The 23,510-nt window shown below is 48.5% G+C and overlaps 1 protein-coding gene across 1 annotated transcript in view; it reads right to left on the minus strand.

Moving 5' to 3' along the window:
- The window catches only part of LOC144503050 (hemicentin-1-like), a 390,871-nt gene that overhangs the window by 220,166 nt on the left and 147,195 nt on the right, over nt 1–23,510 (minus strand). Inside the window, exons 23-24 of the mRNA XM_078227553.1 lie at nt 4,611–4,738; nt 28–300 (exon numbers count right to left, since the gene is read on the minus strand). Coding sequence (XP_078083679.1) covers nt 28–300; nt 4,611–4,738 — 401 coding nt within the window. The remainder of the gene's footprint in view (nt 1–27; nt 301–4,610; nt 4,739–23,510) is intronic.

Below are 23,510 nucleotides of genomic sequence, written 5' to 3' on the forward strand. Positions count from 1 at the left end.
ATATGAAAGGTTCCAATGTGCACTTACCCAACACGGCCAGTGTCATTTCAGTCACATCGTGCCCGGCACTATTGGTCACTTCACAACGGTACGTCCCAGCGTCTGAGAGCTCCACGTCGGCAATGCTGATGGAACCATCCGGGCCATCCAGGTGGTCCCTGGCACCCTGCAGCAAGGCCTCATCGCCCTTGTACCACCTGATTTTGGGAGTCGGGTCACCATGCGCCAGGCACGGGAGGTCAACGGACTGACCCGCGATCGCCTTCAGGAGATGATGTGACAGGTGGATTTTGGGAGGGACTAAAGAGAAAATAAAAGGAGAGAGAACAGAATAATTAGAATCAATACCGTCCACTGAATCAGAGAATGGACATAAGGAGGCCATTTGGCCCATTACATCCATGCTAGCTCTCTGCAAGATCAAATCAGCTAGTGCCACTCCCCTGCCTTCTTCCTATAGCCCTGCAAACATTTCTCTTCAGGTAATTGTCCAATTCTCTTTAGAAAGCCACAATTGAATCTGCCTCCACCACACTCTCAGGGACTGCAATCCAGATCCTAACCATCCTGTCATGCGTAAAGCATTCCTTTCTCATGTTCCTTCACCAATCATCTTAAATCAATATCCTGCAGTACCGGAACCTTCTGCCAATGGTAACAGCTTCTTCCCATCCGCTCTGTCCGGACTACTTCTGATTTTGTATCCCAGGGAAAAGTTGCCACAAAAAATTCTCCTGCGTCTCACATGGGAAGTCAGACTCCACTCCAGTCGATTTATCCAATTACGCTTAAAAGCTACAGCATTATAATACCTTCCGACTGATATCAAATCCATCAGAAACTCAGGACCCATCATTGTCAGAAGAGACAAGCGTGAACCTTGCTGGTCATGTAGAAACATAGAAACTAGCAGGAGAAGGCCATTCGGCCCTTCGAGCCTGCTCCGCCATTCATTATGATCATGGCTGATCATCAAATTCAATATCCTGATCCCACTTTTTCTCATATCCCTTGATCCCTTCAGCCCCAAGAGCGATATCTAATTTCTTCTCGAAATCAGACAACGTTTTGGTCTCAACTACTTTCTGTGGGAGTGAATTCCACACATTCACCACCCTCTGGGTGAAGAAATTTCTCCTCACCTCAGTTCTAAAAAGTTTACCCCTTATCCCCAAACCGTGACCCCTAGTTCTGGACACCCCCACCATTGGGAACATTCTTTCTGAAGCTACCCCGTCTAACCCTGTTAGAATTTTATAAGTTTCTAGGAGATCCCCTCTCATTCTTCTAAACTCCAACGAATGTAATCCTAACCGACTTAGTCTCTCCGCATATCATAGACCTGCCATCCTAGGAATCAGCCTGTAAACCTTTGCTGTACTCCCTCTATAATAAGGCCATCCTTCCTCAGGTAAGTTCACCAAAACTGCACATAATATTCCAGATGTGGCCTCACCAATGCCCTATATATACAATTGCAGTAAAAGATCCCTATCCCTATATGACTGGTGACCCAACAGAAAATCTCCCAATAGCAGAGGACAACCTCAAAAACATGCACATCTATTTGCTGGCCCCTCACCCCTGCCAACATACATATACACTAATGAAAGAGAGTATGTGAAAGGGCAATGGATGTGTACTCACAGCTTTGAATCCTATGGTTAGGTCCATTGGCCATGCTAAATTCTCCTTTGTTCCTAATAAACTTCAAGCACCTCATCCAATCCTCTTAATGCATCCACTTAGTATAGAAGTGAAGACACATCACACCATCAGAGTCACTCCCTGTGAGGACTTTCTCCTCGATTTCCCCACTCCTCTGTTCCTCCAATCTGAGTTTGGCACGGTGGCACAGTGGTTGGCACTGGTGCCTCACAGCGCCAGGGACCCGGGTTCGATTCCCGGCTTGGGTCACTGTCTGTGCGGAGTCTGCACGTTCTCCCCGTGTCTGCGGTTTCCTCCGGGTGCTCCGGTTTCCTCCCACAGTGCGAAAGACATGCTGGTTAGGTGCATTGGCTGTGCTAAATTCTCTCTCAGTGTAGCTGAACAGGTGCCGGAGTGTGGCAACTAGGGGATTTTCATGGTAACTTCATTGCAGTGTTAATGCCCTACTTGTGACACTAATATATAAATAACTGTATGTATTGTAAGGTGTGTTGTTCTTAGCGAGACCTCCCCTGGACTAGTTCAGCCCCCAAGATAAACAAATACTAAAGTGAAGAGCACGGCCTCCATCCCCACCTTCACCCTTCGCAGCTACACTGGTAACTGTACCGACTTGACTGGCAAATCCCCCCATGCAGCCTGCACCAAGCTCTGCCGGAGGATGGCTTTCAGCCCCGAGTCAGACTATCCCACCTCGCTGCCTCTCTTGCAGTAGAGCCTCCAACCCTGCATCTCCAAAGGGAACATTCCCCCCACCCATAGAACATTACAGCACAGAAACAGGCCTTTTGGCCCTTCTTGCCTGTGCCGAACCATTTTTGTGCCTCGTCCCATTGACCTGCACCTGGACCATATCCCTCCACACCCCTCATCCATGTACCTGTCCAAGTGTTTCTTAAATGTTAAAAGTGAGCCCGCATTCACCCCCGCACATTTCTCCAGTCGAAAAGACAGACATTTATACTGTAACTTTTTAATGATCTCCAGACTCCCCAAAGTGTTTGATAGTCAATGAAGTTCTCTTTGAAACGTACTCACTGTGGTAACGTAGCAAACACCGCAGCCAATCTATATACAGCAATGTGATGATGACCAGATAACCTGTTTTAGCAACACTAGTTGAGAACCGTAGAATCCAGAATCCCAACAGGGCGGAAGGAGGCCATTCGGCCCATCAAGCCTGCCCCAACTCTCCAAAAGAACATCGCACCCAAGCCCACCCATTCCACCATAAAACCCTGGACATTTAGAGTCATAAATCATGAGGGGTCACGGGCTCAAGGTGAGAGGGGCGAAGTATAACTCAGATATTAGAGGGATGTTTTTACACAGAGGGTGGTGGGGACCTGGAATGCGCTGCCAACTAGGGTGGTGGAGGCAGGCACGCTGACATCGTTTAAGACTTATCTGGATAGTCACATGAGCAGCCTGGGAATGGAGGGATACAAACGATTGGTCTAGTTGGACCAAGGAGCGGCACAGGCTTGGAGGGCCGAAGGGCCTGTTTCCTGTGCTGTACTGTTCTTTGTTCTTTGTTCTAAATTCATAGAGGTTTACAGCATGGAAACAGGCCCTTCGGCCCAACTTGTCCATGCCACCCTTTTTTTTTAAAACACTAAGCTCGTCCCAATTGCCCGCATTTGGTCCATATCCCTCTATACCCATCTTAGTCATCAACTGCTAAATGCTTTTTAAAAGACAAAATTGTACCCGCCTCTACCTCTGGCAGCTCATTCCAGACACCCACCACCCTCTGAGTGAAAAAATTGCCCCTCTGGACACTTTTGTCTCTCTCCCCTCTCACCTTAAACCTATGCCCTCTAGCTTTACCATGGCCAGTCCACCTAACCTACACACTAAAGGGCAATTTCTTATGGTTAATCCAACTAACCTGCACATCTTTGGAGTGTGGGAGGAAACCGGAGCACCCGGAGGAAACTCATGCAGACACGAGGAGAATGTGTAAACTCCGCACAGTCATCGAAGGCCGGAATTGAACCCGGGTCTCTGGCGCTGTGAGGCAGCAGCGCTAACCACTGTGCCACCGTGCCGCTTGGATGCTGCCAGGGCACAGGGATAATGGCACCCGAATCCACCCTTCCCTGCTCCCACCCAGCCCTACCCCAAATACCTTATTATTCCTTGAATAGTGCCACGGGATCTTTTCCTTGCGCCTAAGAGGGCAGTTGAGGAGGTCTTATGGCACAGTGGGTGGCATCCCTGCCTCTGAGCCAGAAGCCCTAGGTTCAAGTCCCACCCCAGGACTGGTGTCCAAGAAGCGCATTCATAACACGGCCAAACAGGTCAGGCGTCAAACTGCAAAACGCCTTCCAACACACGCTAATAGCAGGTAGTCAGAGCAGAGAGAACCCCTGGCCAGCCATGTTTGATGCGGAATGTCACCCGTCAGGCTAAGAGCCTCTGGCAACAGGCTAGCAACCTGCTCCAGGAAAAACGTCGCCATGGAAACAGGTGGAAGTCTGGCTTGCACACCACTCGGTGTGGGAAGAGAAAGAATTGCAAACCAGGAGGGCTGCTGGAGCCTCCGTTTAAGGTCTCATACCGAACAGATGGGAAAAATTAGTCCACTTTGTTTACTTTGATAAGGTCTTTCCCTTTAACCCGCTCTGCGGCCTACAATGAATTTTACACTCCTTAGCCAAGTGCGCCGCAGTCCAACTTCCCCAGACTAGCCTTTCCAACCCAGCAGTCTCTTGTGATTAAAGCGAGGGACTGGCCTTTCGGAATACAGCACGACCCACCACAGCTAGGCCAGAGCCTGTACCTCCAGTCAGATCCATCCACTTCCTGCCCATTTGTCAAAGTCTGGGATCGGGGGCCTCCTCTGAGACAGATCAGCCAGCAGTGTGCAACCGAACTCCAAACACCAACCAGGGAGGCAAGAAAGAAAGAAGAAAGAGAGAAAATGAAGCAACTCTCACCGTGAACAATCAGTTGCAATGTCCGGGAGGCATTGCCTGCTCTGTTTACAGCAGAACATCTGTAGAGGCCACTGTCTGATGCTCTTGAATCTAAGATTGTCAGTGATCCTGATGGTAAGACTGTGTATCTAATGGGAAAGAAAGCAGACGGCTCAGAAAAGGGAAAAGATTTGCATTCACATGAATAAAACACGTTGGCCAATTGGTGACGAATTAAGTTACCACAAAAATCCATCTCTCGGGCTGGAGGTTGAAGCCAGCCTGAACTGTAGCAGTCTCTCTTTCTGCCAGCGGTAAGCATCTTAAATGAGTTACCCGCGGTTTTAATCTTTCTCCATGGGTATGGACACAACAGCACGAAACGACTCCAACGCTGCCACTTACACATTCATGTCATCATGCAGAGATGATGTGGAGATGCCGGCATTGGACTGGGGTGAACACAGTAAGAAGTCTCACAACACCAGGTTAAAGTCCAACAGGTTTATTTGGAATCACGAGCTTTCGGAACGTTGCCCCTTCATCAGGTGAGTGGAGAGGTAGGTTCACAAGCAGGGCATATATAGGCAAAGACACAATTGCAAGATAATGGTTGGAATGCAGTTGTGTCTTTGCCTATATATGCCCTGTTTGTGAACCTACCTCTCCACTCATCTGATGAAGGAGCAGTGCCCCGAAAGCTTGTAATTCCCAAATAAAGCTGTTGGACTTCAACCAAAAAAGAAAATGCTGGATAATCTCAGCAAGTCTGGCAGCATCTGTGAGACTTCAATCTGGTGTTGTGAGACTTGTTATCATGCAGAGAGGTCGCCAGAATGGCAAATGTCAGAGCTATCCACTGATAAGACAATAAGACCACAAGATATAGGAGCAGAATTAGGCCATTCGGTCCATCGAGTCTGCCCCGCCATTCAATCATGGCTGATAGGTTTCTCAACCCCACCTTTTCCCCATAACTTTTGATCCCCTTACCAATCAAGAACCTATCTATCTCTGTCTTAAAGACACTCAATGACCTGGCCTCCACAGCCCTCTGTGGCAATGATTCACCGCCTTTGGCTGAAGAAATTCTTCCTCATCTCGGTTCTAAAGGGTCCCTTTACTCTGAGGTTGTGCCCTAGGATCCGAGTCTCGCCTACGAATGGAAATATCTTCCCCACGTCTACTCTATCCAGGCCTTTCAGTATTCTGTAAGTTTCAATGAGATCCCCCCTCATCCGTCTAAACTCCATCGTGTACAGACCCAGAGTCTCTCCTGGGTTTGGTTCTGAGGCACGCTGTCGCGATACAGAATTACTATTTCACTCTGCATGTAACCTGAGTCAAATGAAGCTGGGAATGTTTGACGATGGCATTGCAAAAAGGAAGGACGTTCCATTCCGTCCTCGCCTTAGTTACCATGAGGAATAGACACCAGGAATGGGACAACTTTACATCGACAAGATTTACAGCTGTATCCAGTGACTTTGTTAACCTTAGAACACCTCCCCCTCACTCCCCCCACCCCCCTCTCTCTCCATACGCCCCCATCAATCCCCCACTCCCCGTACCCCTCATCACCCCCCTCTCCCCATTGCCCCCTCCCCCCATACACCCCACCCCACCCTCTCCCCATACCCCCCACCCCCCTCTCCCCATAGCCCCCTCTCCCCATACCCCCACCCCTCTCTCCCCATACCCCCCTCCCCCCTCTCCCCATAACACCCACCTCCCTCTCCCCATGCCCCCCAACCCCCTCTCCCCATTGCTCCCACCCCTCTCCCCATACCCTCCACCCCCTCTCCCCATACCCTCCACCCCCTCTCCCCATACCCCTCACCCCCCTCTCCCCATACCCCCCACCCTCTCTCCCCATACCCTCCACCCCCTCTCCCCATACCCTCCACCCCCTCTCCCCATTGATCCCACCCCCCTCCCCATACCCCCAACCCCCTCTCCCCATACTCCCAACCCCCTCTCCCCATACCCTCCACCCCTTCTCCCCATACTCCCAACCCCCTCTCCCCATACTCCCAACCCCCTCTCCCCATACCCTCCACCCCCTCTCCCCATACCGCCCAACCTCCTCTCCCCATACTCCCAACCCCCTCTCCCCATACTCCCAACCCCCTCTCCCCATACCCTCCACCCCCTCTCCCCATACTGCGCAACCCCCTCTCCCCATACTGCCCAACCCCCTCTCCCCATATTCCCAACCCCCTCTCCCCATACCCTCCACCCCCTCTCCCCATACCCTCCACCCGCTCTCCTCATACCCTCCACCCCCCCTCCCCATACCCCCAACCCCCTCTCCCCATACTCCCAACCCCCTCTCCCCATACCCTCCACCCCCTCTCCCATACTCCCAACCCCCTCTCCCCATACTCCCAACCTCCTCTCCCCATACCCTCCACCCCCTCTCCCCATACCACCCAACCTCTTCTCCCCATACTCCCAACCCCCTCTCCCCATACCCTCCACACCCTCTCCCCATACAGCCCAACCCCCTCTCCCCATACCCCCTCTCTGCATACCCCCTCTCGCCATACCCCCTCTTCCCATACTCCCTCCTCCCCCCTCCCCATACCCCCCACCACATCCCTTTCCCCTCTCTCCACAAGCATTCCCCACCACCCCCTCTCTCTCCATACCCCACCACCAACACCTCCCCTCTCTCCCCATACCCTCCCCTTTCCCCATACTCCCCACCATCAACACCCCCTCCTCATATCCCCCAATACCCCCCACAAACCCCCCCTCCCCATTCCCCCCCACCTCTCCCCATGCTCTTTCTATGCCACACACATCAGGTGTGTTGTCCTGTGTGTGAGATGTGTCTGGCTGCGTGTTGTCCTGTGTGTGAGGCATGTCAGGCTGTGTGTTGTCCTGTGTGTGAGGCATGTCAGGCTGTGTGTTGTCCTGTGTGTGAGGCATGTCAGGCTGTGTGTTGTCCTGTGTGTGAGGCATGTCAGGCTGTGTGTTGTCCTGTGTGTGAGGCATGTCAGGCTGTGTGTTGTCCTGTGTGTGAGGCATGTCAGGCTGTGTGTTGTCCTGTGTGTGAGGCATGTCAGGCTGTGTGTTGTCCTGTGTGTGAGGCATGTCAGGCTGTGTGTTGTCCTGTGTGTGAGGCATGTCAGGCTGTGTGTTGTCCTGTGTGTGAGGCATGTCAGGCTGTGTGTTGTCCTGTGTGTGAGGCATGTCAGGCTGTGTGTTGTCCTGTGTGTGAGGCATGTCAGGCTGTGTGTTGTCCTGTGTGTGAGGCATGTCAGGCTGTGTGTTGTCCTGTGTGTGAGGCATGTCAGGCTGTTTATTTATTATATCTTACCAATGTTTTAATAAATAGGATGGTACAAATCATATAAATATGTCTTCATAATTCTGATACTGTCTGGAATGTAAATAAGCAAAATATCGACAGTGATATTATTGAAAAATACTCTCATCATTTTGAAGAATCAGAATAACAAACATGAAACCGCCGACAGTAATTAAGAAGGCAGTGTGTCTGATCTGATTAAACCCCCCTTACGCTGCCACATTCTCAGTGCCTGACTTGGACAGATGGGACCAGCTGTGATGTTATCATTTAACCTCAGAAACATCAGCCTCCAGGCAAATCTGACAAGAAGGGGCATTGCAACTCGGATTGAGCTTGCTGGGATTGTGTGACAGTGGGGACCACAGGCCTGAGTGAAGGGGATCCACCCGGGATTCTGTACCTGGGTTACAGCCTGACTTCCAGCACTTGGGTTACAGCCTGGCCTTCCGCTGCCGGACAGGAAACAAAAGCAGGGAGGTGATATTTGTCATGGGAAAAGACTCGAGGTTCTGGGACTCATCCCATTAGAAGATAGGGAGGAAAGAGAAGATCTAACAGAGTGGAGCAAAATTAAAACATTCTCCCCGTGTCTGCGTGGGTTTCCTCCGGGTGCTCCAGTTTCGTCCCACACTCCAAAGGTTAGTTTAGTTTATTTATAAGTTTATTAGTGTTGCAAGTAGGCTTACATTAATACTGCAGTGAAGTTACTGTGAAAATCCCCCTCATCGCCACGCTTTGGCGCCTGTTCGGGTACACCGAGGGAGAATTTAGCACGGCCAATGCACCTAACCAGCACGTCTTTCAGTCTGCGGGAGGAAACCGGAGCACCCAGAGGACACCCATGCAGACCACGGGGAGAACATGCAGATTCCGCACAGACAGTGACCCGAGCCAGGAATCGAACCCACATCCCTGGCTGTGAGGCTAACCACTGTGCCACCATGCCACCCCATGGTGTGTGGTATCGAGTTCCACGGATTGGCCATGCCAAATTGTCCCTTAATGTCCCAACATGTGCGAGTGAGGGGGATTAGCCATGGTGAATGTGTGGGGTTACAGGGATGGGGCGGGGTTGGGCCTGAGTAAGACACTCTCTGAGAGTCAGTGCAGGATCAATGGGCCGAATGGTCTCTTTCTGCTCTGTAGGATTCTATGATTCTATGAGGGATTGCCATGACGTAAGTTAGAAAATAATTATTTGTGTTAGTCATTGTGTCAGGAACCAAAGGATAAAAGTTTAAGGTTACCAACATAAAAGTGAAGAAGAGAGTCTGGAACTTACAACCCTCGGTAACTGAGGGTGCATTCCATTCAGACCAGGTGACTTTCCGGCTTCAGGTTCTGCCCCTCTTCCCCCACCACCCCCTCTCTCTCCATACCCCACCACCAACACCTCCCCTCTCTCTCCATAGAGAGATGGTCACCAATAAAGTCACTAGGGAGAAAGGCCATTACCCAGCAAGAGTGGTTAGACTGTGGAACTCGATACCACAAGCAGAACTGGAGGTGAATAGTTTTAAAAGGGTGGCACGGTGGCACGATGGTTAGCACTGCTGCCTCACAGCGCCAGGGACCTGGGTTCAATTCCCGGCTTGGGTTACTGTCTGTGTGGAGTTTGCACATTCTCCACGTGTCTGCGTGGGTTTCCTCCCACAGTCCAAAGATGTGCAGGTTAGGTACATTGGCCGTGCTAAATTACCCCTTAGTGTCCCAAGATGTGTGGGTTAGGAGGATTAGCAAGGTAAATTAGCATGCTAAATTGCTCCTTAAGTGTCAGGGTGACTAACTAGGGTAAATGTATGGGGTAGTGCCTGGGTGGGATTATGGTCAGTGCAGCCTCGATAGGCTGAATGGCCTTTCTGCACTGTAGGATATTATGAATCTATGAAATGCGTGGGCTTAAGGGAAATGGGGCAGAGGGTGGATTTGGGTACGATGTTCTTTCAGACAGTCAGTGCTGACCCGATCGAGCGAATGGCCTTGGTCTGCGCTGTCGGGATTCGATGGAGATGTTGGGATGATGTTTCCACTCATGGGAGAGTGTAGGGCCAGACGGCAGGGTCGCAGCATAAGGGAGGATGGTCATTTAAGACAGATTTGAGGAAGAATTTCTTATCTCAAAGAGTGGTGAATCTTTCAAATTTCTTTATCTCAGGAAGCTGTGGGGGCCAGCCCTTGGACGTTTCCAATGCTGAGATCGATAGGTTTTTAATCAGTCCGGGAATTAAGGGTTACGGAGACAAGGCAGGAAAGTGGGCTTGCTGAGTGTTAGATCAGCTGTGATCTTATTAAATGGCTGAGCAGGTTCAAAGGGCTGAATGGCCTACTCCTGTTCCGATTTCTTCTGGTCTTATGGGTGGGAAGGCTCTTGCGGGGAACAAACACGAGCATTGACCAGTTGGGCCGACAGGCCTGTCTCTGTGCTGTACCAGGTAGATGACAGGAGATGCGCCCCATAAATGGCTGAGAAAGAAAAGTCCATGGCAGTTTTAGAAAGGGAAGAAAATAAATATTTGGAGAAGAAATGAGGACTGGTTCGGGGCAGGGGAAAATGTCTTAAAGTTTATTTATTAGTGTCACAAATAGGCTTACATTAACACTGCAATGAAGTTACTGTGAAAAACCCCTAGTCGCCACACTCCGGTGCCTGTTCGGGTACACTGAGGGAGAATTTAGCATAGCCAATGCACCTAACCAGCACATCTTTCGGACTGTGGAAGGAAACTGGAGCACCTGGAGGAAACCCACGCAGAAACGGGGAGAACGTGCAGACTCCACACAGACAGTGACCCGAATTGAACCTGGGTCCCTGGCACTGTGAGGCAACAGTGCTAACCACTGTGCCACCGTGCCACCCAGAGGACGATGTGGTAAATGTGCTGTGCCTGTGACAAAGCCAATAACCAACCCTTGGCCGTCAGGCAAACACCGAAACTCTCGCCTTCTCGTTCGCTAACATTCCAAACACTGATCAAGACGATTTTCTTCTTGCCCATGAAATTTGAACCTTTGCAAAATGATTCCATGAAAATTCGGGAAAACAGCTTTTCAACATCAAAGTTCAGAAACGCTAAAGTCTGATAATTCAACCAGAACGAGGTTTAATCGTTCCTTTGCAAAAGCTACACTTGGAAAGCCCGAACTCTAAACCCAAACTGGCAATGGAAACAAAGAAAAATGAGAGTGATCACTTTTAATGACTGAGATTGCAGACAGCTGAGATCACAATGTCTCCCTCACAATGAGCTAACCAACCAGGAGGTGGAAACAACAAGGGTTTCTGCATCTGTCTGTTGCACAGGGGAAATGCAGCACAGCCAGTGAGAATATCAGCCCCTTTCCTCCCCAGGAGAAGCACACCAGGAACATACCAGAACTCCCAGAACTTCACTAAAAACCACATTTGTCTGTGGATCCAATTCAAGCTACAGACAAGGCGTTCTGTGTCTTTCTGATGTCTGCTCTGGACAAGTCAGGATCAGGTCAGCATCCTTAAACACATCGAGCCTGTAGTGTTCCCTCCAAGGGGAATTTCACATCGGAGTGTCAACCACATTCCTAACCTCCCCAACAGTATGGGGTGGCACAGTGGTTAGCACTGCTGCCTCACAGCGCCGGGGACCCGGGTTCGATTCCGGCCTCGGGTGACTGCGTGGAGTTTGCTCCTTCTCCCCGTGTCTGTGTGAGTTTCCTCCGGGTGCTCTGGTTTCCTCCCACACTCCAAAGATGTGTAGGTTAGGTGGGTTTCTTTTATTCATTCGTGGGATGTGGTAAACCACTGTTAAGCTTATTGCCTGTGTGTGTGTGTGTGTGTGTGACATGCCTGGGCATGCCCCTGCCGGCCCTGCCTGAGACTCCTCCTCCCCTGGTCCAGGTATAAAGGTGACTGCTCTCAACCCCCCTGCCTCAGCCGCTGGACCAGTTCATCAGCATGGGTGTGCTCCTAGTCTTTTGCGAATAAAAGCCTATTTGTTCTTGCATACAAACTAGTCTTTGCTTGATTGATAGTGCATCATGGGACATGGGTGTTACTGGCTGGCCAGCATTTATTACACACCACTAGTTGCTTTTGGAGGGCAGCTGAGAGTCAACCACATTGCTGTGGCTCTGTAGGCACATGTAGGCCAGACCGGGTAAGGGCGGCAGATTTCCTTCCCTAAAGGACATTAGTGAACCAGATGGGTTTTTCCGACATTTGGTTTCATGGTCATCAGTAGATTCTTAATTCCAGATATTTTTATTGAATTCAAATTCCACCAGGTCCCCAGAACATTAGCTGAGTTTCTGGATTTTATAGTCTAGCGATAATAACATGAGGCTGTCGCCTCCCCTTGCCACGAGTATTTCAGGCACAGCGCATTTACCACATAATCCTCTGGGCGGCACGGTTTACCATAGTAAATGCGCAGGGTTCGGGGATGGGTGGGGATGGGGTGAGGAGAGCGGACAGCCTGGGTAAGATACTCTTTCGGAGAGTCAGTGCAGACTTGATGGGCCGGATGGTCTCTTTCTGTACTGTAGGGATTCTATGGGTGTACCTACGTCACATGGACGGCAGCGGTTCAAGAAGAAGCCTCACTATCACCTTCTCAAGGTAATAAATCCCAGTGGCACCCATATCCTTATATATCCTCACTGCTAAAGATATCAAAGAACAAAGAACAATACAGCACAGGAACAGGCCCTTCGGCCCTCCAAGCCTGCGCTGCACATGTGCCCAACTAGACCATTCGTTTGTATCCCTCTATTCCCAGTCTGTTCATGTGGCAATCTAGATAAGTCTTAAACGATCCCAGCGTGTCCGCCTCAATCACCTTGCTTGGGAGTGCATTCCAGGCCCCCACCACCCTCTGTGTAAAATACGTCCCCCTGACATCTGTGTTGAACCTTGCCCCCCTCACCTTGAATATCAGCACCGACAGGTTCTGCTTGCATGCCTGCAATGTTCAATCCATCATCAAACACATATCTAAGTGAACCAGGATGGGGGACAAACACAACAACTTATATTTACATAGCAACTTTAACCCTATAAAAATCCCGAGGAGCTTCACAGGAGTATTATAAAACAAGATATAATCAATCAGAGATACCAAGTCTGAAGGCCGAAGCTTGGTCAGAGAGGTAGGTCCATAGTAACGTCTTCAAGGAGGAAAGCAAAGTCAAGAGATTTAGGGAGGGAATTCCAGAGCTTGGGACCTGGTCAACGGAAGGCCCGGCCTCCAGTGTTGGAGCAATTAAAATCGGGTGAACCATGCCAAAATAAGAGGAGTGCGGATATCTCAGAGACTCGTGGGGCTGGAGGGTATTGCAGAGATACGAGGGACAAAGCTTTGGAGGGATATGAAAACCTGGACGGGGATTTTAAAATCAGGATGTTGCTTGGCCAGGAGTTAATGAGCACAGAGGTGATAACGGAACAGGAACAGCACTTGTACTTGGCTTGAGTTAAGACGGGGGCAGCAGAGTTTTGGTTGACCTCAAGTTTACAGGGGGTAAAAGTTTGGAGTCGGAATGGTAAAGTCTACAGGTGACAAAGAGACATGAGTAAGGGATTCAGCAGCAAGTGAACTAAGGCCGGGGTGAATTTGGGCAATGTTACAGAGGTGGAATTGGGAAGTTGAAGTGGTTGCATGAATAGGAGTTCATCACGGGGTCGGAACACAACTTAATTGTGTTGGCAAACTCTGTCTGTTTATGATCATATATCTCATTGTTGACCGTTCTCCAACACTGACAACAATGACCACAGCAGGCAACCTTCAAAATCTTGACACGTACAAGTTCTTAGTTTGTCCCCTTAGTTGCTCTTTGCTCCAAGATTCATACACAGTACAGAGCAAAATATGTGGGGGGAGCAAAGGGCAGCATTACCCTAGACAGAAGAGGGTTCTCACATCTAAACTGCTTTAAATGGGCGGCACAGTGGTTTGCACAGCTGCCTCACAGCGCCAGGGACCCGGGTTCGATTCCCGGCTCGGGTCACTGTCTGTGCAGAGTCTGCACGTTCTCCCCTTGTCTGAGTGGGTTTTCTCCGGGTGCTCCAGTTTCATCCCACAATCCAAGGATGTGCGGGTTAGGTGGATTGGCCACGCTAAATTGCCCCTCAGTGTCAGGGGGACTAGCTAAGGTAAATGGATGGGGTTGTGGGGATAGGGTCTGGGTGGGATTGTGGTCGGTGAAGACGCGATGGGCCGAATGGCCTCCTTCTGCACTGTAGGATTCTATGACTCTATAAATATACCTTGCCCTTTATGGACACCATTATGAATGGCACTCAGATCTCTTTCTTATTTTGGGCTGTGCTTTCGTTGTGATGTTAGGGCGCCTCATTGGGCTGTGTCGAGGCGTTTACAATAGGGCTTCCACTGGGTTGGGAGGTGTCTGTAATGGAACTCAAACAGAACGCAGCATCAGTTCTTCTGACCGCTGCGACTGTAAATCAACCCTGTGCAATGGGATAATGATTTAATGATATAAATTGTGCACAGAGGAATCCCTGCCCCACTGTGTCCCATAACAAATACAATCTAAAAGGCATCACGTATATAAATGTGTCTCAAGACACCCATAATGTTCAGCAGCTTTACAGCCTGGATCATTTGTGAATTGAATCATAACTTGTGTACGATGGGGAACAGAATCATTTCCAGCTCGCTGCTACTTTTCTCCTTGAGTTAACTGACAGGTCTCATTACTGAGCAAGTCATTTTGCAGACAGTATGTGAAACCGAGAGCCCGTTTGCTCTCTCTCAGGTGGGTGTTAAAGATCCCCCTGGCACTACTCAAACAGCAGAGGAATCACCCTCAGTGCCCTAGTCACTATTATCCCCTCGCTAAAGCAGATTTAACTGGTCATTATCACATTGTTGTTCGCTGTATGCAAATTGGTTGCTATAGAATTTTTTTTTAAATTGATACAGCCAATTTGCACAAAGGTCTCACAACAATTAGATAAATGACCAAATATTCTGTTTTTATTTGATGTTGCTTGAGGAATAAATGTTACCCACGCTACAAGTAGAGCTTTCTTCTCCAAAGATGCCATGGAATCTTCTATAGTCGAGTCATAGAATGCCCACAGTACAGAAAGAGGCCATTCAGCCCATCGAGCACCAATAACAATCCCACCCAGCCCCTATCCTTGTAACCCTATGTATTTACCCTGCTAAGCCCTCTGAGGGGCAATTTACCATGGCCAATCAACCTAACCTGCACATCTTTGAAGTGACAGAGGAAACCGGAGCACCTGGAGGAAACCCACGAAGACACGGGGAGAATGTGCAAACTCCACACATACAGTAACCCGAGCCGGGAATCGAACCCAGGTCCCTGGCGCTGTAAGGCAGCAGTGCTAACCATTGTGCCACCGTGCCGCCCTCACTCCGAGGGCATGCCATATGAAAAAAACAACATCATGACATCCCAACCCTCCCTCTATATTATACTGATTGTGTGCTTAAATCTCCAACTGGCTCTGAGGCAGGGGCTGCTACCACAGAGCAAGTCTGTCACTGGCACACTAGTTTAATGAACCTGAATTGCTTCTCCAGCATCTTAGCAGGAGGATTAAATAATAAGTCGGATTTTTGCCAGGACAAGGCAGGAATTTCAGTGTGTGCCAAAGATCCCACAGGGTGATTTCAGGGGTCTCTCAGCATGGCTGGCACAGAAACTCAGATGAAAGCAAAACACTGCAGATGCTGGAATCTGAAACAAAAACAGAAAATGCTGGAAAAATCTCAGCAGGTCTGACAGCATCTGTGGAGAGAGTTTAGAGCCAATGAAACTTAGCGTGCAAGAAACAATACTTTTCACTGTATACTGATACATGTGACAACAATAAATTAAATCAAATCAAATCACTGGGTACAGGTCTCCAATCTGGCAGGTCAAGCAAGTGTTGGCTGATGGAGCACATTGTGTGAAAATTGGATCTTGCTTACTTTAACCAGAAGCTGCGTACTATTTAAATGGAGAGAGATTACAGAGCTCAGGGGTACAGAGGGACCTGGGTGGTCCAGTGCATGAATCACAAACAGTTAGTGTGCAGGAATATCAAGTGTTTAGGAAGGCAAATGAAATGTTGGTGTTTATGGCAGGGGAATGGAATACAAAAGTAGGGAAGCTTAACACAGCTGTGCAGGGCCTTGGTGAGGCCACATCTGGAATACTGCGCACAGTTTTGGTCCTTTGTTTATAATAAGATAAATAATTGCATTAGAAACAGTTCAGAGAAGGTTCACTCAACCCACGATCTTATGAGGAAAGGTTGGACAGGTTGGGCCTACACCCATTGGAGTTTAGGGGAATGAGAGGCAATCTTATTGAAACATCGAAGATCCTGAGGGGATTTGACGTTTCCACTTGTGGGAGAGACCAGGACCAGGAGACAGTGTCGAAGAATAAGAGGTCCATCATTGAAGACGGAGAAGAGGAGAATTTGTTTTCTCTCAAAGGGTCGTTAGTTGGTGGAATTCTCTTCCCAGAAGGCAGGGGGTCATTGCATTTATTCAAGGCAGAGTTAGACAGATAGACAAGGGAGGTCAAGGGTTATGGGGGGGCAGAGTGGAGATGAGACCGCAACAAGATCAACCATGATCTTATTGAATGGCAGACAGAACAGGCTCAAAGGGATGAATGGCCTACTCTTACTCCTAAGACCTATATTGCTATTACAAATACCGCAGTCCATCATGCAAACCAGCCTCCCATCCATTGACTCTGTCTACACTTCCCGCTGCCTCTGCAAAGCAGCCAGCATAATCAAGGACCCCACGCACCCCGGACATTCTCTCTTCCACCTTCTTCCATTGGGAAAAAGATACAAAAGTCTGAGGTCACGTACGAACCGACTCAAGAACAGCTTCTTCCCTGTTGCCATCAGACTTTTGAATGGACCTACCTTGCATCAAGTAGATCTTTCTCTACACCCTAGCTATGATTCTAACACTACATTCTGCACCCTCTCCTTTCCTTCTACGGTATGCTTTATCTGTATAGTGCGCAAGAAACAATACTTTTCACCGTATCCCAATACATATAACAACAATAAATCAAATCAAATCAATCAGCTGGGGGATACCAAAACTCGATTTAAGAAAGTCATTCATGAATTGAATCGGGAATTCAAGAGAAAGTCCCTTACCCAAGGACAAATAGCATGGATGCATTTAACTTGAAACTAAGTAAAAACACGAGGGAGGAACGTTTAAGCTGGGAGGGTGGGAAGAAGTTCATGTGGAGCATAAACTCTAGGATCAACTAGTATCAACTTCACCATAGAGTCTTCAAAGCCTCATGGTGCCATTTTGGTTAACGGTACAAAGGTCTCCTAGTGCGCTGTCCACCGCTGTTTTGCTGCACTTTCAGATGTTTGCCCGGACTCTGGTTGTAATGTTTTCCATTGTTTTGCTGATTTGATTGGCCATTGCCATCTGCCTCCACTGCACTACTTACTAAAAACGCTCAACAGATGCAGAAATTGGCGGCTTTCAAAAGCATTCACACGAGAAGGCCAGCAGCCCAGGACCCGAGTGATTGAGGGGAATTGGGTGGGAGGCATGTTCGCGAAGACTGATGTCTAACAATAAACCTACAGAGTGCTAACAAAGGAGAGGAGCCCTAGCCAAGCCTGACATTCTGGAAGCATGAGTCTGTCTCCAATTTTACTGTCAAATCTATGTAGCAGCTGTTGGATGATTTGCGTCATAAATTACATTTCAGACATAGCGCTCACACTGCCCGATGAGTGAATGTCATCGGCTGGTCCACTACTCCAACCAGCGCAGGGTCAGAAATGAAGGTTCACAACACGAGCTCGTGTTCCGTTAATAGTCACCCACTTCATCTTCCTTGGGTTTTTTTATTTGTTCACGGGATGTGGGCATCGCTGGCGAGCCCACCATTTGTTGCCTGTCTGTAATTGCCCCCTTAAGAAGGTGGTGGTGAGCTACCTTCTTGAATCACTGCAGCGACATGTGGTGTAGGTACACCCACAGTGCTGTTAGGGAGGATATTCCAGGTTTTTGACCCAGTGACTGTTAAGGAATGGTGATATATTTCCAAATCAGGATGGCGAGTGGCTTGGAGGGGAATTTGCAAGTGGTGGGGTTCCCGTGTACCTGCTGCCCTTGTCCTCCTAGGTGATAAAGGTGGCAAGTTTCAAAGGTGCTGTCGAAGGAGCCTTGGTAAGTTCCTGTAGATGGTACACACTGCTGCCACTGTGCATCAACGGGGAGGGAGTGAATGTCGGAGCTGGTGCATGGGGAACCAATCAAGTGGACCACTTTGTCCTGTATGGTGTTGAGCTTCTTGAGTATTGATAGAACTACATGTGACAAGCATTCCATCATACTCCTCGGGCGGAATTTTCCCAGCTAATTCCCATTGCGGGCAGGACAAGGACGATGCAAAGTTCCATTGACCTCGGATGGGAGTTTCCGGCCTTGGGGTGAGGGAGGTCGGAAAATTCCTCCCTCATTTGCACCTTGTAGATGTTGGACCGGGTTTGGGGAATCAGGAGGTGAATTACTCACAGTAGAATTCACCACATCTGATTAGCTTTTGCAGCCACAGTATTTATGTAGCTGATCCAGTTCAGTTTCTGGTCTAACAGACGCAAAGATAGAGGTTAAGGTGCCTCTGAAATGGGCACTTCCCCACCCCCTGTCATTCCCCTCTCCCCCCCACATCCTCTCACATTCTCCCTGCCCCATGTCTTCCTTTCCCCTCCTCACTTCCTGTTCTCCAGCCTATCTGCCCCTTCATTTCTCAATTTCTCACTGCCACCCTCTCGACCGCCTTCTTCCCACTTCCTTGGTAATTCCTTTCCATTTTCTCCAACCCCTCCCCTCACACCAGCTTAATCCCTTTCCTATTTTCTATTTTCTTCCTCCCCATTTTCTCTCACTCTGCCTAAGTCTCTTTCCTCTCCTCCCCAATCCCCAATACTTTCAAACTTTCCCTTCTCTTCCCGATTTAATCTCCAACTTCGCCCTTGCATTCCCTGGCAAGTTAAAGTTCTCTTTCTTTCCACCCTCCTGAAGTCATGCTCTACCTTAATTTTCTGTCTCAATGTTGCATACCCCATTCTATATATTCCCCATCCTTTAAGTTTATTTATTAGTGTCACAAGTAGGCTTATATTAACACTGCAATGAAGTTACTGTAAACATCCCCTAGTCGCCACACTCCGGCGTCTATTCGGGCACACTGAGGGAGAATTTAGCACGGCCAATGCACCTAACCAGCACGTCTTTCGGACTGTGGGAGGAAACCGGGGCACCCGGAGGAAACCCACGCAGACACGGGGAGAACGTGCAGACTCCGCACAGACAGTGACCCAAGCAGGGAATCGAACCCAGGTCCCTGGCGTTGTGAGGCAGCAGAGCTAACCACTGTGCCACTGCCCACATCTGCCCCACTCATTACATCTCCTCCTGTCTTATTCAGAACCCTTAAATCACCTCAGTGCATGTCAAATTATTACCCACCCTCTAACCTTCCCAGACTTGACATTGTCTGGACACATGTCAGGACAGTTTTTGATCATCTCGATCCATTCTTGTTCTTTTTCAATAGCACTCATCAACGGGTGTCTTCCTACTTTTTCTAAAATCATTTGTTGATGGAATTCTCTTGACCCAAGAGGGAAAGGAGACCCATTGCTTTTAAAGACTGAAACATGGAATGGTTACTGAAAAGTCTGTTATGTGGCACTTTTATCAAATGTCTTATGGAAGTCCATATACACCACATCAACCTCATTGCCCTCATCAACTCTCTTGGTTACCTCATCAGATTAGATAAACTCCAGTTCCTGGCAACACCCGCCCTCTGTCGTACCTAAAGAGGGTTGGAAGATTATAGCCAATACCACGCTCACCTGGTGACTTATTAACTGCATGTCGTTGAAGCAGTGTAGAAGGAAAGGTGGAATTGTAAATTCAAGGGATTACTTACTTCACCAAAAAATGTGACAAGAGATGAGGCAATTAAAGTAGTGTCTAGGCGAAGCAAGCTTAGAATCCCTACAGTGAGGAGGAGGCCATTCAGCCTGGGTCTGCACCGACCACAATTCCACCCAGGCCCTATCCCCATAACCCCACTTATTTATCCTGCTAATCCCCCTGACACTAAGGGGCAATTCAGCATGGCCAATCCATCTAGCACACACATCTCTGGAGTGTGGGAGGAAACTGGAGCACCCAGAGGAAACCCACACAGACACGGGAAGAATGCAGATTCCACACATACAGTCACCCGAGGCGAGAATCGAACCCGCGTCCCTGGCACTGTGAGGCAGCAGTGCTAACCACTGTGCCACCGTGATATTGTTCATATGTTAGCCAAAAATCAGACTCCGAAACATTCTGAGCAGCCCCATTGTATGGGAAGATGTTCAAATGCATTAGAAACTAATTATAAATAAGCAGACACTTAAGCTAACCAATTATTGTTTGACAGTTAGGCTTATTTGAGATATACGAGTTGAGATAAAATGAAGGTTTGGAGTAAGCCATCTTTGTCAGCATGCTCTCCATATATTGTGTCCTAGACAGAATTCCGAAAGATCTACCATGCGTGACTGATGAAAGGGTTATCATCACTTCACGACTTCCACACGATCAACTGAGGAAGCCATGTTTCGTTGTTCAGTTAAGCTTCTTCCTTTCAATGTCAATTGAAACTTTGCCTTCTGTCGTCCTTGCTCTTACTACGGAGGCGATGGCCTGGTGGTACCATCACTTGACTATTAATCCAGAAACTCAGCTAATGTTCTGGGGACCCGGGTTCGAATCCTCTCACAGCAGATGGTGGAATTTGGATTCAATTTTTTTTTAAATTTGGAATTAAAAATCTACTGATGATATGAAACCATTGTCGATTGTCGGAAAACCCATCTGGTTCCTTTAGGGAAAGAAATCTGCCACTCTTACCCGGTCTGGCCTACATGTGACTCCAGAGCCAGAGCAATGTGGTTGACTCTCAACTGCCCTCGGGTAACTAGGGATGGGTAGAAAATGCTGGCCAGCCAGTGACACCCATGTTCCATGAATAAATTTTTAAAAATTGTTCATAGATTCTTTGAATTTACCATCTGAAGTGTTTAGTCTTGCCTAGTCAAGTCTAGTGTGAACTAAATGATTTATCAGATAATTCACAATGAGGGATTTAATGAATAGTTGAAACATGGGTCAAACGAGCTGTAAGTTGTCGTAAGAGGCGGGAGGTAAAGGTTTGGGGTTCTGCAACTGAACACGAGTGGAGATTGGAAAAACAAGTCAGGATTCCAACATATTAACGCAGAATTCTCTAAGACTCAAATCGAAGTTAGTGGCACCTTCCTTGTTGCTTGTTAACCCAGCCTGAAAGGGTATTTATTCGCCTTAACTAAATTTGGACATGTAGTGCTCAGCACAATGTGGGTTTAAAAGTTACAATCTGGGCAGGTAAGGGGTATATATATGCGCGGAGAGAGCAACAAGAAAAGCCAACAAAGTCTCAACTTATTCCTAAAAGGCGAAAGCCACAAGGCAAAACCGTCACCTAATCTGTTATTACTGGGCAGTTCTCCCTCAGTGATACGGGGTCGTTAGCACAAGATGATGCCTCATTTCCCAGAGTGTGAAACCCCGCACCGTAACCAGCACAACAGTCATTGCACTAACAATTAAAGATTAGTTGTTAACCATTTGAATAAAATCCAGTCCACAGAAGCATCACATTATTGTCCCCCAAAGTAACATTAAGCAACACACGAGGCTTAAGTTTTATATCCGCTCCAAGTTAGATATTCCCTGCCCAAACATCTGGTCTTCCTTAGTTCATGCAAAGGTTTTATTTCCATTCATATACATCAGAGAGGGTTTTTCAAGATTCACACAGGCTTGATAACCTAGTGCAGACAATACAGATCACAACCACATCCACCCTGCCAACACAGGAAACCTCTCCCCACTTTTAACAAAACCACGGATCATGTTTTCTAATTACAGTCAACCATGGCTTTGTACTGGTCATTGCGCTTAATGACAAAATGAACTGTAACAAGACATTTTAAATCAACAGATGTTATTTTGCTTTTGTTATTTTTCCTCCGACTGTTTTTAGTTCTGCTGCGTCCCTCCCTTTACATTCCTCAAAGCCAACTTGCTCGTGTCACCTCTTGGTGAAGTGACGCCTAAGAACAGACCCAGCTCATAGAATCCATAGAACCCCTACAGTGCAGGAAGAGGCCATTCGGCCCGTCAAGCCTGTTCTGACAACAATGCCACCCAGGCCCTATTCCCGTAACCACCACACATCTACCCTGCTAATCTCCCTGACACTATAGGGCAATTTACCATGGCCCATCCACCTAACCCGCACAAGCTTAGACTATGGGAGGAAACCGGAGCACCCGGAGCAACCCCACTCAGACACAGGGAGAACATGCAGACTCCACACAGTCACCCCGAGGCCGTAATTGAACCTGGATCCCCAGTGCTGTGAGGCAGCAGTGCCGGGGGGCACGGTGGCACAGTGGTTAGCACTGCTGCTTCACAGCTCCAGGGACCTGGGTTCAATTCCCGGCTTGGGTCACTGTCTGTGTGGAGTTTGCACATTCTCCTCGTGTCTGCGTGGGTTTCCTCCCACAGTCCAAAGATGTGCAGGTTAGGTTGATTGGCCATGCTAAAATTGCCCCTTAGTGTCCTGAGAAGTGTAGGTTAGAGAGATTAGCGGGTAAATGTGTAGGGATATGGGAGTAGAGCCTGGGTGGGATTGTGGTCGGTGCAGACTCGATGGGCCGAATGGCCTGTTTCTGCACTGTAGGGTTTCTATGACTTTCTATGACTTTATCTATGACCAACCACTGTACCACCATGCCACCCTTGTACCCCTCTGCTCCGGCTGTGAGGAAAATGCCCGGTCTCCACTCACCCCCTTAGCATCAGAAAGAAAAACGTGATATCTCATGACAACAACAACCTCCATTTGGATGGTGCCTTTAGCGTAGTAAAGCAGCCTCGAGGTGCATCCACAGACAAACCTTTACAACAAGCCACCAAAAGCTTCGCCAAGCAGGAAAGTTTGGAGAAGAGTTTTGAAGGAGGTGGGAGGTAAAGGGACAGAGAGATTTAGGGAGTGAATCCCAATGAGGAGCTTGGCTTCTGAAGGCAGAGCAAGGACTTGCTGCAGTTGCCAATCTTGACTGGGAGAGCACACCGGGGAAATCACCTCTTGGACCTTTGAAGCTCAATGGCAATCATCCGATTTCAGTTTATTAATGGTTACAACCTCTCAGTCTTCAATCATCCACGCTGTAACATTCAACACTTTTTGCTGCTATCATCTGCGTCGCTGTGCAAGGAATCCCGAGGGTGCATGAAATTCCTAAAATATTGCGCTCCTGAAATGTTCTACATGTCACTGCAGAACCTCTCCACACAACTCCGATTGCATGAGACTAATTGCAATTCTTTTCTGTTGCACACATTTGCTCTTTCACAATAGACCACACCAAATTCTATTCACTCCTAGGCCTTACTGGCTGGCCAGCATTTATTGCCCATCTCTAGTTGTCCTTGTTCAGAGGGCAGTTGAGAGTCAACCACATT

This window comes from Mustelus asterias, chromosome 13 (assembly GCF_964213995.1).
Source record: "Mustelus asterias chromosome 13, sMusAst1.hap1.1, whole genome shotgun sequence".
Lineage (NCBI taxonomy): Eukaryota > Metazoa > Chordata > Chondrichthyes > Carcharhiniformes > Triakidae > Mustelus > Mustelus asterias.